We start from the raw sequence: 14222 nt of genomic DNA, 5'->3' as shown, positions 1-14222 counted from the left end.
ACTGAGATATAGTTGTCAAACAATATTGTGTAAGTATAAGGTACATAACATGATGATTTGATATATGTATATATTCTGAAACGGTTACCACAGTAAGTCTAGTTAATACATCTGTCATGTCACATAGTTGCCATGTATCATTTCAATTTGGATGTCCATTATATGGCACTGTACTCGGCACTTAAAACATCTTTGAATATGTTGGTTAATTTTTATCAAATATTGAATATTTTTCTCTCAAAAAATCACATCAGATTTCTGATTTCTGCTATTTTGATAAATAAATCTGATGTGAATTTTGAAATAGCAGAAATCAGGGTGCCTGGGTGGCTCAGTCAGTTAAGTGACTAACTCTTAATTTCAGCTCAGGTCATGATCTCAGGGTTATAAAATGGAGCCCTGTGTCAGTTTCCACACTGGGCGTGGTCTTCTTAAGATTATCTCTCTATTAAGATTATCTCTCTGTCCCTACCTTTATGCTTGAACACATGCAAACTCACTCTTTCTCTCTCTCTCAAAAAAAAAAAAAAAAAAAAAATAGAAATCATTTCTTTAAGTGAATTTAAACATTCACTTGACTATACTGTGGATAAATAGGATATGTGGTTAGAGAAGTATTTATTGGCTTAAATAAAATGATGAGTTTGTACATCCAAATTAATCTGTTCCCTTCAAAATAATCATCTAATCTAGAGAAATAACATACTTTTCTAAGAATGCTGCTATTTTTTCAGAACCAAGTGGAACTTGCCTTTATTTTCTTAGAATTTATGGTACCTTTTTTGAATATCCTGTATGAAATAAGACCATCTTAAAGTTTCAGAATACTCTTATCTCTTTTAAGGAGATAATACTTGTGTTAGCTTTAGATTTCTTAAGTTATAAAACATCTTAAATAATAGTATATTTTTTCAGCAGTGCTAAACTATGGATTAGAGCAATGTTTCTGCAGTGTTTCTGTCTTTTTTAATATATAAAGGATTTTTTTAGAGTAGTTTTTGGTTCACATCACAATTGAGAGGAAGATAGAGACTTCTTATACATCCCCTGCCCCGACATATATATAGCCTCCCCCATTAATCAGCATCCTTCACCAGAGTTGTACATTGTTACAATTGATGAACCTATGTTTACATATCATTTTTCAAAATCTGTAGTTTATTTTAAAGCTCACTCTTGGCCCTGTACATTCTGTAGGCTTGGACAAATGTATGATGACATGTACCCATCATTATGATATCATATGGAGTATTTTCACTCTCCTAAAATTCTCTGGGCTTTGCCTGTTCATTCCTCCTACCACTCCTCTGCCAACCTCTGGCAACAACTGATCTTTTTACTGTTTTTTTCTTAAAAGATTTTATTTATTATTTGAAAGAGAGAGAAAGCGAGAACACGTGCATGAGCCTGGGTAGGGGCAGAGGGAGTGAGAAACAGACCTCTCACTGAGCATGGAGCCCAACATTGGGGCTTAATCCCAGGATTCTGAGATCATGACATGAGCCGAAGTTAGACAGTTAACCAACTGAGCCACTCATGTGCCCCCACTGATCTTTTTATTGTGTCCACATTTTTGCCTATTCTGGAATGTCATATGGTTGGAATCATACAGTTGTTAGGGTCCGTAATCAAAGGAGCAAGACTGATACAAAGCGAAGGTCAAGCAAAGCTTTATTTCGTGCCAAGCATCCAGAATCCAGTCAGGGCCATCTCTTGCAAAGAGGCGACCCCTCCCAGCCTCACAGAGGTAATTTTATAGAGGTAGTTTAGCCGGGCTATACACAGGTGGCCAATGAGATTGCAATACACAGAGAAAACTGCACAGTCATGCTAGGTCTGCCACACACAGAAAAAAACTGCTAGGTAACACACAGGTGGCCAATTGAATTTCAATTTACCCTAGTAGATATATGTGCGCCCCACTGATTGGATGTCTTCACCTAGCCTGACCTGCCCTTGTATCTAGGCTTTGCAAGTAAGTTCCTCTGGGAGGGGCAGGGTCAATCTGCATAGGGTCAATCTAAGTTTACCGCATAAACACAAAATGACTCCCTCTGGCCAACCAGGCCCTTACGCAGTAGATAGCCTTTTCAGATTGACTTCTTTTGTTTAGTAATATGCATTTAAGATTCCTCTATGACATTGCATGACTTGATAGCTCCTTTCTTTTTAGCACTGAATAATATTCCATGTATGTACCAGTTTTTAAAAAATCTATTTAGTTACTGAAGGACATCTTGGTTGCTTCTAAATTTTGGTAATTGTGAATAAAATTGCTATAAATATCTGTGTACAGGCTTTTGTGTGAACATAAGTTTTCAGCTTCTTTGGGTAGATACCAAGGAGTGTGATTGCTGGGTTACATGGTTTACATTTGTGTAACTTTGTAAGAAACTGCCAAATTGTTTTCCAAACCACTATACCATTTGACTTACCATCAGATATGAATGAGAATTCTGGTTGCTCCACATCCTCAGCAGCATTTGGTGCATCAGTGGTTTGGATTTTAGTCATTGTAGTAGATGTGGTAGTATCACATTATTTTTATTTGCAGTTCTCAAATGACATATGATGTGGAGCATTTTTTCATATGCCTATTTGCTGTTCGCATATGTCTTTGGTAAGGTGTCTGTTCAGTTCTTTAGTACGTTTTGTTAATTGGGTGGTTTGTTTTTTTTATGGTTGAGTTTTAAGAGCTCTTTGTATGTATTGGTTAACGGTACTTTAAGTCTTTATGTGTTTTGCAAACATTTTCTCCCAGACTGTCTTTTTTTTTTTTTTTTTTTAAGATTTTATTTACTTATTTGACAGAGAAAGAGATCACAAGTAGGCAGAGAGGCAGGAAGAGAAAGAGGGGGAGGCAGGCTCCCTCCTGAACAGAGAGCCTGATTCAGGGCTCAATCCCAGGACCCTGGGATCATGACCTGAGCTGAAAGCAGAGGCTCTAACCCACTGAGCCACCCAGGCACCCCCCAGACTGTGTCTTGTCTTATTCTCTCACCAGTGTCTTTCACAGAGGAAAAGTTTTGAATTTTGGTGAAGTCCAGCTTATTAATTCTGTCTTTCATGATTGTACCTTTTTTTTTTTTAATATTTTATTTATTTATTTGACAGACAGAGATCACAAGTAGGCAGAGAGAGAGAGGAGGAAGCAGGCTCCCTGCAGAGCAGAGAGCCCGATGAGGGGCTCGATCCCAGGACCCTGGGATCATGACCTGAGCTAAAGGCAGAGGCTTTAACCCACTGAGCCACCCACGTGCCCCTCATGATTGTACCTTTGATGTTGTATCTAAAAAGTCTTGCCAAATCCAAAATCATCTGGGTTTTCTCCTTTGTTACCTTCTGGGACTTTTATAGTTTTGCATTTTATGTTTAGGTCTATAATGAATTTTGAGTTAATTTTTGTGAAAGGTGTAAAGTCTCTGTTTAGATCTCCCACCCCTTTTTTTGGCCTGGGATGTCTAGGTGTTTGATCACCATTTGTTGTAAAGATTATTCTTTCTCGATTGAGTTGCCTTTGCTCCTTTGATAAAGATCATTTGACTGTATTTGTGTGAGTCTGTTTCTGAGCTATATTCTGTTCTGTTGGTTTATTTGTCTGTTATTCACCAGTGCCACACTGCCTTGATTACTGTAGCTTTATAGTAAGACTTGAAGAAGTTGCATAGAAATCCTTGAACTTTGTTCTTCACTATTGTGTTCGTTACCACCATCTTCTTTTGAACAACATGGATATTAGTATAAAATGAGAGTCCTGGGGCACCTGGGTGGCTCAGTGGGTTAAAGCCTCTGCCTTCAGCTCAGGTCATGATCTCAGGGTCCTGGGATCGAGCCCCACATCGGGCTCTCTGCTCCGCAGGGAGCCTGCTTCCTCCTCTTTCTCTCTGCTGGCCTCTCTGCCTACTTGTGATCTCTGTCTGTCAAATAAATGAATAAAATCTTTAAAAAAAAAATGAGAGTCCTGAAGACTAGATATTATAATTGTCTTGCTAACTTATAAATACAAGATGTTCAGTAAATGTTGCATTTGAAATGTGTAGAAATTTTTGTTTACTGGTTTGAAGGAGAGAATGAAGTAGTGAGCAGACTTGCTGCCATGTTACTGTGAGCATATCTGTGAATGCCATTTCCTTATATTATTGATGGTTCAGTATCTTAGTTCATTCATATTGTTTAGAGTCTAAATGGTAAGATAAAAATGAATTATATCTTATATGTTTATAATAAGTGCTGTTTTTGGTGAAGTTAAAATCTTGTTACTTGCACCTTTCATTTCTTCCATTCTTCCAATATGTTGACATTCCTATAATGAGGATTCTTATGTCGGGTGATCTTCAAACTTCAAGAAGATTGTACTGAACTTTTAGAATTTGCACAAGAATTTCTCTTTGAAGTGTGAGATTAATAAGTAAAATACTTTTCCCATCAAGTGTTGTAGTGAATTAAAATTTAATGTCTTTTACAAGTCAGGATTTTTTTAAAGGTTATTTTTATTAAACACTGTTAATGCAATGGAAAGGAGTTATGTAGTACTACATGAGATTTATTATTTTACATCTGAGGCCAGAGATGTTTCTTTCTCTTCTGATCTTTCCTCAGACTTAGCACATTGTTTTTTACAATAAAAATTGAGAAATGAGGGGCGCCTGGGTGGCTCAGTGGTTTAAAGCCTCTGTCTTCAGCTCAGGTCATGATCCCAGGCGGGGAGCCTGCTTCCCTTCCTCTCCCTCTCTCTGCCTGCTTCTCTGCCTACTTGTGATCTCTCTCTGTCAAATAAATAAATAAAATCTTTTTAAAAACAATTGAGAAATGAAAAAAGCTGTACTTTTAGAGAGAGTGGATAAACAGTGATCTTATATTTTTACTTTTTTACATTTTTATCTCTTTATACAACTATACATTTGCAATTGTATTTAAATTCTTTATTATAGTTGGTGGCTAAAGGAGTAAAGAATTCTGATATGTCTCCACCTTTGGGACAACATGAAACAGGTGGTTCTCCATCAAAGCAACAGATGAGATCTGTTATTTCTGTGACTTCAGCTTTGAAAGAAGTGGGTTTGGTAAGTTTCTTAAATTTAGAACTCCTCAAAGTGAAAGTTTATTAGAAGGATTAAATTTAATGAAGTTACATTAATTCATAATGTATTGAATTTTTCTAGGGAAAATAAAATAGCTTAAGATTTTTTTGTATGGTTTACTGTGAGTGTTGGAGCCTCACTGCTCATAGGTTTATATATAGGACCATCTAGTACATAAAAATAGATTTATCTGATTGTCTCTCATTTTTACTTTAAAAGAATATTTAACAAATAGAATATATATAGAAATGTACAGAATATAATGCAACAAACATTTTTATACCCCAGCTCTCACAATTAACAAAGATTCCTTTTTTTTTTAAACAAATGTTCATTTTTTATTTAAATAATGTCTCTTTGGTACTTTAATTAATTAACTTTAGGAATAAAGTCCAAGACATGTTTATATTTATTTTTTAATTTTTGGCACAACAGATATTGGAAGATTTAATATAATTACACTTAATCCATAAATTTTTTCTTTTACCTTCTACAAATAACTATCATGCTATATGAATACGGAAACAAAGAATTTGGGGCAAGTAAAAAGTTTAAACTTAGAAGTATGTGTCAGGTGTTCATTTAAAACGTGAATACTTGGGGCGCCTGGGTGGCTCAATGGGTTAAGCCTCTGCCTTCAGCTCAGGTCATGATCTCAGGGTCCTGGGATCGAGCCCCACATTGGGCTCTCACTTGGCAGGGAGCCTGCTACCCCCCCTGCTACCCCCCCTACCCTCCGCCTGCCTCTCTGCCTACTTGTGATCTTTCTCTCTGTCAAATAAATAAATAAAAATCTTTAAAAAAAAAAAAAAAAAAGAAAAGAAAACTCTGTGCTGAGATTAAAGGAAATGGGCTCTTCATAGGGAATTTCAGCCTAGAATTTAACACAACGGAGAGGAAAAGTCTACTGAATTATATAACACATTAACTTGATTTTCTCTTTTCTTTTTTATTGTCTTTGCCTTTTAATTGCTGAGTTTCATTAAGTTTTTGCAGACAACACTGATGTTACTGATACAACAATTTTTTTTTTTATGGCCTTTGTGTTTTTCTTGAAAATAAGATTGAGTAGGAAAATTCAAGTTTCTTGGTCACTCTCAAGAACTTCATATACAAACTATTGTTCTTCCAGTAGGTTTAGTCTCTTTTTCTTTCTGATAACAGTTTTGCGTGTGCTGCATTGTTCACTTCAACTTTAGATACCACTGTGTGTTTTCCTTCCTGGTACCCAGTCTCACATCTCAACTAGCTGTTCATCTCTCTGGTTGTAGCGACTGCTAATTCCTGACTACTTTATTGGGTAAAATGCTCTTTGTCTCATTTACATGTATTACTTTAAAACTGACTACTCTACTCTTTTGTATTTTCCTCAAATATTATAAAATTTGAAGTAATCTGTATAATGAAATGGTTTTTCTTTATGTGTTGTCTTGGTAAATACTGCTTATTTAAAACTTCGAAAAATGTTCTTTCTTTGCATCTTTCAGATACTTTTGCTTTCATAACTACTTCTTTTCATGTGTTTAAAAATTCTCATTGGTCTAGATCAGTATGATTATACTAATCAAAAGACAGACTTTATATAATTGTTGGTATAAAGGACTCAGAACTTATTTTTATTATTCTCTTTGCTTATGGAGAGAAGCCAATTCTCAATTATGTTTGGTAGTATGGCTTTATAGGAATATATATACATGAAACATAAAGGCAGCTTCAAAATAACACAGCTTAGCCTGACTTACTTTATCCACCAAAACTCCCTAGCTTTGATTAAAAGAGTATATGAGTAATCAGTTGCTTAGGCATCTGACTCTTGATTTCAGCTTAGGTCATGATCTCAGGATGGTGAGATTAAGCCCTGCATTGGGCTGTGCACTGTATGTGGAACCTGCTTAAGATTTTCTCTCCCCTTCTTCCCCTTCCCCTCCCTTGAGTCTCACACTTAAAAAAAAGTGAGAGCACAGTCTCTCACTTAAAAAAAAAAAAAAAAGACGGGGCAGTTAATTTTCTTTTTATTTCTACCATTGAAATAAAATTACCAAATTACCAAAAAAAAAGATGTCAAAAAGGAAGAAGATGTAGATAAATATGTATGTGATCAGTAGTCTAAAAATAAGATCAATAATTGAGAATTGGTCCTCCTTCTATTAAATCTATTACCTGATTATATGTAACTATTTCTCATTTCTGATAATGAAGGAAGCTATGTTAACAATTTACAGGGATAAAAAAAAATTGACAAGGAGCAACTAATGAAAAACAAAAAGTAATAAAAATATGTAAGTTTTTAAGGTAGACATTTAAAATAACATTCCTTACTCTGTAACTATCTATATTTATAGGACAGAAGTTTAACTGATACCCAGGAAACCTCAGAAGACATGCAGAAGACTAACAATGCTATTTCAGTAAGTACAGTTTTCAAATTTTCATTTTACTTAATTGTATAGATATTAAAATATAACACTTTAACTGTTTCAGAGTAAGCGAGAAATACTACGTAGATTAAATCAAAATCTTAAAGCTCAAGAAGATGAAAAAGAAAAACAATGTCACTCTGATATGTGTGAGATAGTTGTTAATGTGGATGCCAAAGAGCATGAAAAAGAAAAATCGGTTTCATCTGATCGCAAGAAATGGGAGGCAGGAGGTCAACTTGTCATTCCTTTGGATGAGTTAACACTGGACACATCCTTCTCTGCTACTGAAAGTATGTATAAAATGTTGATATTCTATGATGGTCTAGAACACATGTAAACTTGTAGACTGGATGCTTGGAAAGAAAGAACACTTAGAAGGATTGAGAGAGGCTGGCAAAATTTCTTTGTATAAGAAAAGTGGAGAAAACTATCCAGCCTTAAGAATAGCAAGGATTTTTTATTACACTAGTATGTGGTATGAGAGTGGGAACTAATGATAAATATTTAAATTATATTACTTTAACTCTTTCTACCAATTGTATTACTTTAATCTGTTTGAGAATGAAAGTAGCAAACTTTAACAGAATCTCAGGTCTCTTCGGTATGTAGCCAGGGGTATGGAAAAGATCTCACTTAATGATTTATTTATTCAGCAATAATTATTGAGCAACAGTTTTCATGCATTGTCCAAGCCACAGAGAGAGATACAATAATAAATGCAAGCATGTGCTTTTTGGAGCTTACATTCTGAAAGGGCAAGTCTGATTGTCAACCAACTAAATACAGTTTTAAGTAATTTTTAAAGGACTGTTTTCATAGAATTCTTTCTTGCATTTGAGAAAAGCTCAAAGACTCTAACCTGTGGTGTCTTTTCTTTTATTTACTTATTCAGCAGTTCTTTTTAGTCCCATTAAATGCCACACATTCCTCAGCAATGAAGATACAATAATGGTTAAGACATAATCCCTCCCCTTAAGGAGCTTAGGTTCTGGTTGAATGAGAGACAAGATAGAGGCAATTGTAATTGATAAGGAATATACTAGAAATTATCATAGCCTCTGTAAGAATATGTATTAGGACATGTATCAGTCTTAGGGAAGCCAAGGAAATGCTTTCTGGAAAAAGGGATTAGCCGAGGAATAAGTAGTTAACTAAACCAAAATCCAAGCCAAGTGTTTTAGGCATAGAATAACCAGGACCAACGTGAGAGAGTGTGTAAAATTCAGGGAACTTGGTATAATTCAGAATGGATGACTAAAATTCAGAAGTTAAGACAAAGAATGGCAAGTAAAAAGCCTTCAAGGAGATAAGCAGGGCCAGATCATGAAGGGTACTATACACTGGCTCTCTGAAACAGTATGAATTTACTCTGAGTGCAGAGTGCAGTCTTTGAAACAAGGGTTAGAAAATGTTATCTGTGAATACCAGATAGTAATTTTAGGTTTCGCAGGCCATAAGAACTCTTGTTGGAATTTCTCTAATATAGTGTAAAAGTAACAATAGACAATATGCAAATGTATTAGCATGGCTGTGTTTCCAGTAAAATTTTATTTAGGGGTATTGAAATTTGAATTTCTTAAAATTTTCTTTAATGTCTTCTATTTCTTTTTTCAGACTGTTTTTCATTGCTATAAAGAGCATTCATGATTGTTTCCTGGAAAATTTTTATAATAACTTTAAAAATCTTTGTTAGATAATTCCATTATCTGTGTTATATTTGTGTTGATTATTAATCAGTAGCCATCTCCCATGAGATAATCCTCTGTCTTCTCTCATGGGAGTTGTGCTGCATGTTTTGTGTTCCCTATCATGTAGCACATATTTTATGCATAAAAGTGGTCATTAATTACATAAACATGATGATAAACACAACTGATGTTGTGAGATCTCTCAGGTGATGGGGTTGTAAATGATTTACAGCACCTCTGAGACAATAAACTCACACCAGTGTGACAGGTTGGGATAAAGGCAAAGGTAGAGAGATGCAAATAAGTTTTATATAAGATGAAAAAATTCCTGCCATATTTTTTTCCTGCCATATTTTCTTAAAAACTAGGAGGAAAGGTTATATGCAGATGAGAAACACAAGAATTGGTAATTTTGAATGATTAGATAGGCCTATCTCAGACAAATAAGATGAGGACATTTGAGACACCTCATTACCTTATTAAAAGCACTTTTATGTGGAAAGTTAGCATGAGACTAATACTGTTATATGAACAATACTTCCTTTCATGAGTTCAAAAATCGTGTTTAACCTAAATATGCAATATATTTATGTGATGTTTTTACATAGTATAAACAATGTATAAAATTTCTCTCCACTTCACCTATATTCCATTTCCATCCTTGTTACCAGGTAACCACTGAGGTAGTTCATTGTTTATCCCTCTGAGCTCCTTTGTGTGTGTGTGTATCTGAATAAAGACACATATCTTATACCTTCATGTTGCATTTATGTTATGTATCATCTGTTGTATTTATTTTACATGTAAATATCTTTTAGAAATCTTTTCATATCTCTACATTAAAAAATTTCCTATATCTTCTTTATAGCTATTTAATAGTCCATTGTATGATCTACATGATTTACTATTCGCAACATTTTTTTTTTATTATGTTCAGTTAGCCCACATCATTAGTTTTTGAAATGGTGTTCAATTCATTAGATTCATTAGTTGTGTATAACACTCAGTGCTCATCCCAACATGTGCCCTCCTTAATACCAATCACCCTGTTACCCAATCCCTTCACCCCCCTCCCCTCCTCAACCCTCAGTTTGTCTCCTGGAGTCCAGAGTCTCTCATGGTTTGTCTCCCTCTCTGATTTCTACCCGTTCAGTTTTCCTTCCCTTCCCCTGTGGTCCTCTGCCCTATTCCTTATGTTCCACCAATGAGTGAAACCATATAATTGTCTTTCTCTGCTTAACTTATTTCACTTAGCATAATACCCTCCAGTTCCATCCATGTCAGTGCAAATGGTAGATATTCATCCTTTCTCATGGCTGTTTTTCTACATTTTATTATGAAAAATTTCAAACATAGCAAACCTGAAATAATTTCACAGTGCACACCATGTACTCTCCATTGAGAGTATGTGATTAATATTTTACTGTGCTTTATATGATCACGTATCTGTCTACCTTAATATCCAACAATTAGTGTATCTTATTTTTTCATGCAGTTTAAAGTTCATTGCAGATATTGATATACTTTGTTCTAAGTACTTCGTAGTATACATATCATTAAATAGAGTTCGATATTTGTTTAGAAGTTTATTTTTTTAATATTAAATTTACATATAATGAAATACAGATATTTTAAAAGTACATTTGCTGAGTTATTTATTTATTTGTTTTTAAAGAGAGAGTACATTCATACATGAGTAGTGAGGAAGAGCAGAGAGAGAGGGAGAGAGAGAGAAACTTAAGCAGGTTGCTTGACAGCACAGAGCCTGACACAGGGCTTGATCTCCTGATCCTGACATGAGGACCTAAGCCGAAATCAAGAGTCAGACGCTTAGCTAACTGAACCACCTCAGTGCCCCCATTTGTTGAGTTTTAACACATGCCTACACCTACATAACCCACACTCCTTTCAAGATACAGAACATCACCATCTTCCCAAACAAAAAGTTTCATTCCTCTTCCCAGTCAGTTTCTGCTTCTAGTCCCCCAGAGGGGACTTTTCTCCAAATTTTTTCTATCTTAGATTAACTTTCTCTGTTTTGGAATTTCATTTAAACAGACTAACAATTTTTTACTTTTTTGTGTAATTGTTATTACACAAAGTTATTGTTTAATAACTTATCATAATGATTTTTGAGATTCATCTGCATTGTGATTATCAAGTTTGTTCCTTTTAAAACATTATTTAAAATTTACTCTGTTACTGATAGTCACTTGTATTTTATTTACTTATTTTTTTTGCTTAGTGTTAGTTGATATATCTTTATCCACTCCCCCCTCCTTTTAATCTGTTTGTGTCTATATATTTAAAATAGGTTTCTTATAGGCAGCATATGTTGGGTTTGTTTTTCTTAATCCACTCTTTAACTTGGTTGTTGAGACCATTTGTATTTAATGTGATTGTTAATATGGTCAGATCTAAAAATGTCATTTTGCTGTTTATTATTTGTTTGTCTTATCCATTCTTTGTTTCCTTTCCCCTTTTGTTTTACTTTCTTTGGGATTATCTTTATGATTCTATTTTGTCTGTTATTGGCTTATTAACTGCAGTTTATTGTTCTGTTATTTTTGTGTTTAGAGTTCATAGCACACATCTTTTAACTTATGACACAGTCTATCTTCCAGCAATTGATTACACTTCACATGTAGTATAAGACCCTTAAAATTGTATACTTAAGATTTATTCCCTTCCAGTCATTGTGCCATTGCTTTTGGGGTTTTTTCCTAACTTATGCTATAAACCCCACAATACATTATGATCATTTCTCCTTGAAGGAGCTTTAAATAGTAAGAGAAAAAGCCTTTTGTATCTATCCATGTAGTTACTGTTTCCAGTGGTCTTCATGATATTTGTGTGAATCACATTTCCATGTGGTACCATTTTTCTTCTGCCTGAAGGACTTTCTTGACCATTTCTTGTAATGTAGTCCTGCTGGCGAGGAGATCTTTAAGCTTTTGTATGTCTGTAAAAATGTTCATTTTGCCTTACTTTTGCACAGGTATTTTTTCTGAATATTTTTTTCTTTTATAACTTTATTGATATTGTACCATTGTCTTCTAGTTTGCATTTATTGTGACAAGAATCTTTTGTCATCCTTATTATTCTTCTGTATGTAATGTGTCTTATTTCTTCTGGATAATTTTAGACTTTTCCCCTAAGCTAGTAAATTTCATTATGATGCACCTTGGTGACATTTTCTTCATGTTTCTTTTGCTTGGGTTTTGTTGGGCTTCTTGAAATTGTGGGTAGTTTTCAGCAAATTTGGATAAATTTTTGCTATTTTTTCCAGCTTTTTTTGTCTTCTTTTCTAGAAGTTTATATGTATCTTGTTAATGTTTTTCTTTTCTCTAATTATCATCAGTTCTTTCTCTAGCTTATTGAACATATAGAATTCACTTATAATGACTGTTACAAATGCCTTGTCTACTAATTAAATCAGTCTGTCATTTTTAGGATAATATTAATTGACTTTTCCCCTCTTTATTAAAAGTTGAATTCTTTTGCTTCTGTGCATGCTTGATCATTCTTTGGAAGCCATACCATGAATTTTATGTAAATGGGTGGCTATATGTTTTTGTATTCCTATAAATGTTCTTGATTTTTGTTTTGGGACACAGTTCAGTTACTTTTAAAAAGCTTCACACTTTTAGGTCTTGCTTTTAAGCTTTTTAGGTTGGGTGGTGGAGTCGGTTAAGCATCCAACTCTAGGTTTCAGCTCAGGTCATGATCTCAGGGTCCTGGCATCGAGCCTCATGTTGGGCTCCATGCTTAGTGGGTAGTCTGCTTGAGATTCTCTCTCTTTCTCTTTCTGCCCCTCCTGCTCATGCTGTTGTCTCTCTCTCTCTTAAAATCTTAAAAAATCTTAAAAAAAAAAAATAAAAGAGGCTTTATTAGATGGGACCCCTGGCTAATCTGTCCCCTTTCACTGAATCTAAAACCTCTCTGAGTAATCTACCTAATGACTGGTGAATCAGAGGACATTTTTTTTCTGGCTGGTGGGAAGAGGGACTATTTTTGACCTACCTTGCTTGAACTCCAGGTATTATTCCCTCTACTCCCTTTGGGTCTGTTACCTAGATTATAGTAATTTCCCATGTGTGTGATGATCAGTATTTAGCTTAAGACTCCAAGAAGACTCTGAGTTCTATTTGTATAGCTTTCTACTCTTCCGTATTCTGTTCTGCTAACATTAGCCACTTTTGCCTCCTAGACTTCCAATTTCTGTCACCTCCACTCAGAGAGACCATCGGCTCTACCTGGTTTTCCCTCCCTGTATCAAAGGGAACTAAGTTGATATCATTTCATAAGGATATTTAGTTTCTCCAGTTGTATTTGTTAAAGAGACATCCCATTCCCCACTATATTGTTTTGACACCTCTGTCAAATATCACATGTCTGTAAGTTATGGGTCTGTTTCTGGGTTTTCTACTTTTTAACTATCCTTTTAAAGGTTGATTCCCTACTAGGAATCATTTTTCCTTTATGAAACTGAATATCACCTGCTAATTTGCAGATACTTACTTTCAAATAACTAGTATATGTAGATTTGAATCAACATTTTGTATTTAGTTACCATTAAAATTTTATATGACTTATAGGGCAGCCTGATTGGGGCCCCTCTCACTCTTTTTTTTTTTTTTTTTAAGATCTTATTTATGTATTTATTTGACAGATAGAGATCACAAGTAGGCAGAGAGGCAGGCTGAGAGAGGGAGAGGAGGAAGCAGGCTCCCTGCTGAGCAGAGAGCCCAATGTGGGGCATGATCCCAGGACCCTGGGACCATGACCCTTGCCGGAGGCAGACTTTAACCTACTGAGCCACGCAGGCACCCCTCCCTCTCACTCTTGAGAGCTTTTTCTGTATCTTCACTTAATAAACTTCTATCGCTTTCCTCACCACAAAAATTTGTATATGACTTATTTGTGCTGTAATATGTGAGATTGCACCTTGTCTATACTGCTAAGTACTTAGATGTTTTGTGTATTATTCCAAAAGGTTCTAAAGACTCGAATTACAATAGATAATTTCCCGT

General features: G+C 34.9%; 1 protein-coding gene across 6 annotated transcripts in view; it reads left to right on the top strand.

The window, feature by feature from the left end:
- Nucleotides 1-14222, top strand: part of NEK1 (NIMA related kinase 1) — a 220781-nt gene that overhangs the window by 127327 nt on the left and 79232 nt on the right. For all 6 annotated transcript variants that reach the window (XM_059175038.1, XM_059175054.1, XM_059175046.1 and 3 more), the window contains 3 exons: nucleotides 4932-5063; nucleotides 7424-7489; nucleotides 7563-7791. In XM_059175038.1, the coding sequence (XP_059031021.1) occupies nucleotides 4932-5063; nucleotides 7424-7489; nucleotides 7563-7791 (427 nt within the window). The remainder of the gene's footprint in view (nucleotides 1-4931; nucleotides 5064-7423; nucleotides 7490-7562; nucleotides 7792-14222) is intronic.

This window comes from Mustela lutreola, chromosome 1 (assembly GCF_030435805.1).
Source record: "Mustela lutreola isolate mMusLut2 chromosome 1, mMusLut2.pri, whole genome shotgun sequence".
Taxonomy (NCBI): domain Eukaryota; kingdom Metazoa; phylum Chordata; class Mammalia; order Carnivora; family Mustelidae; genus Mustela; species Mustela lutreola.
This window is presented reverse-complemented; position numbering and strand designations above follow the sequence as displayed.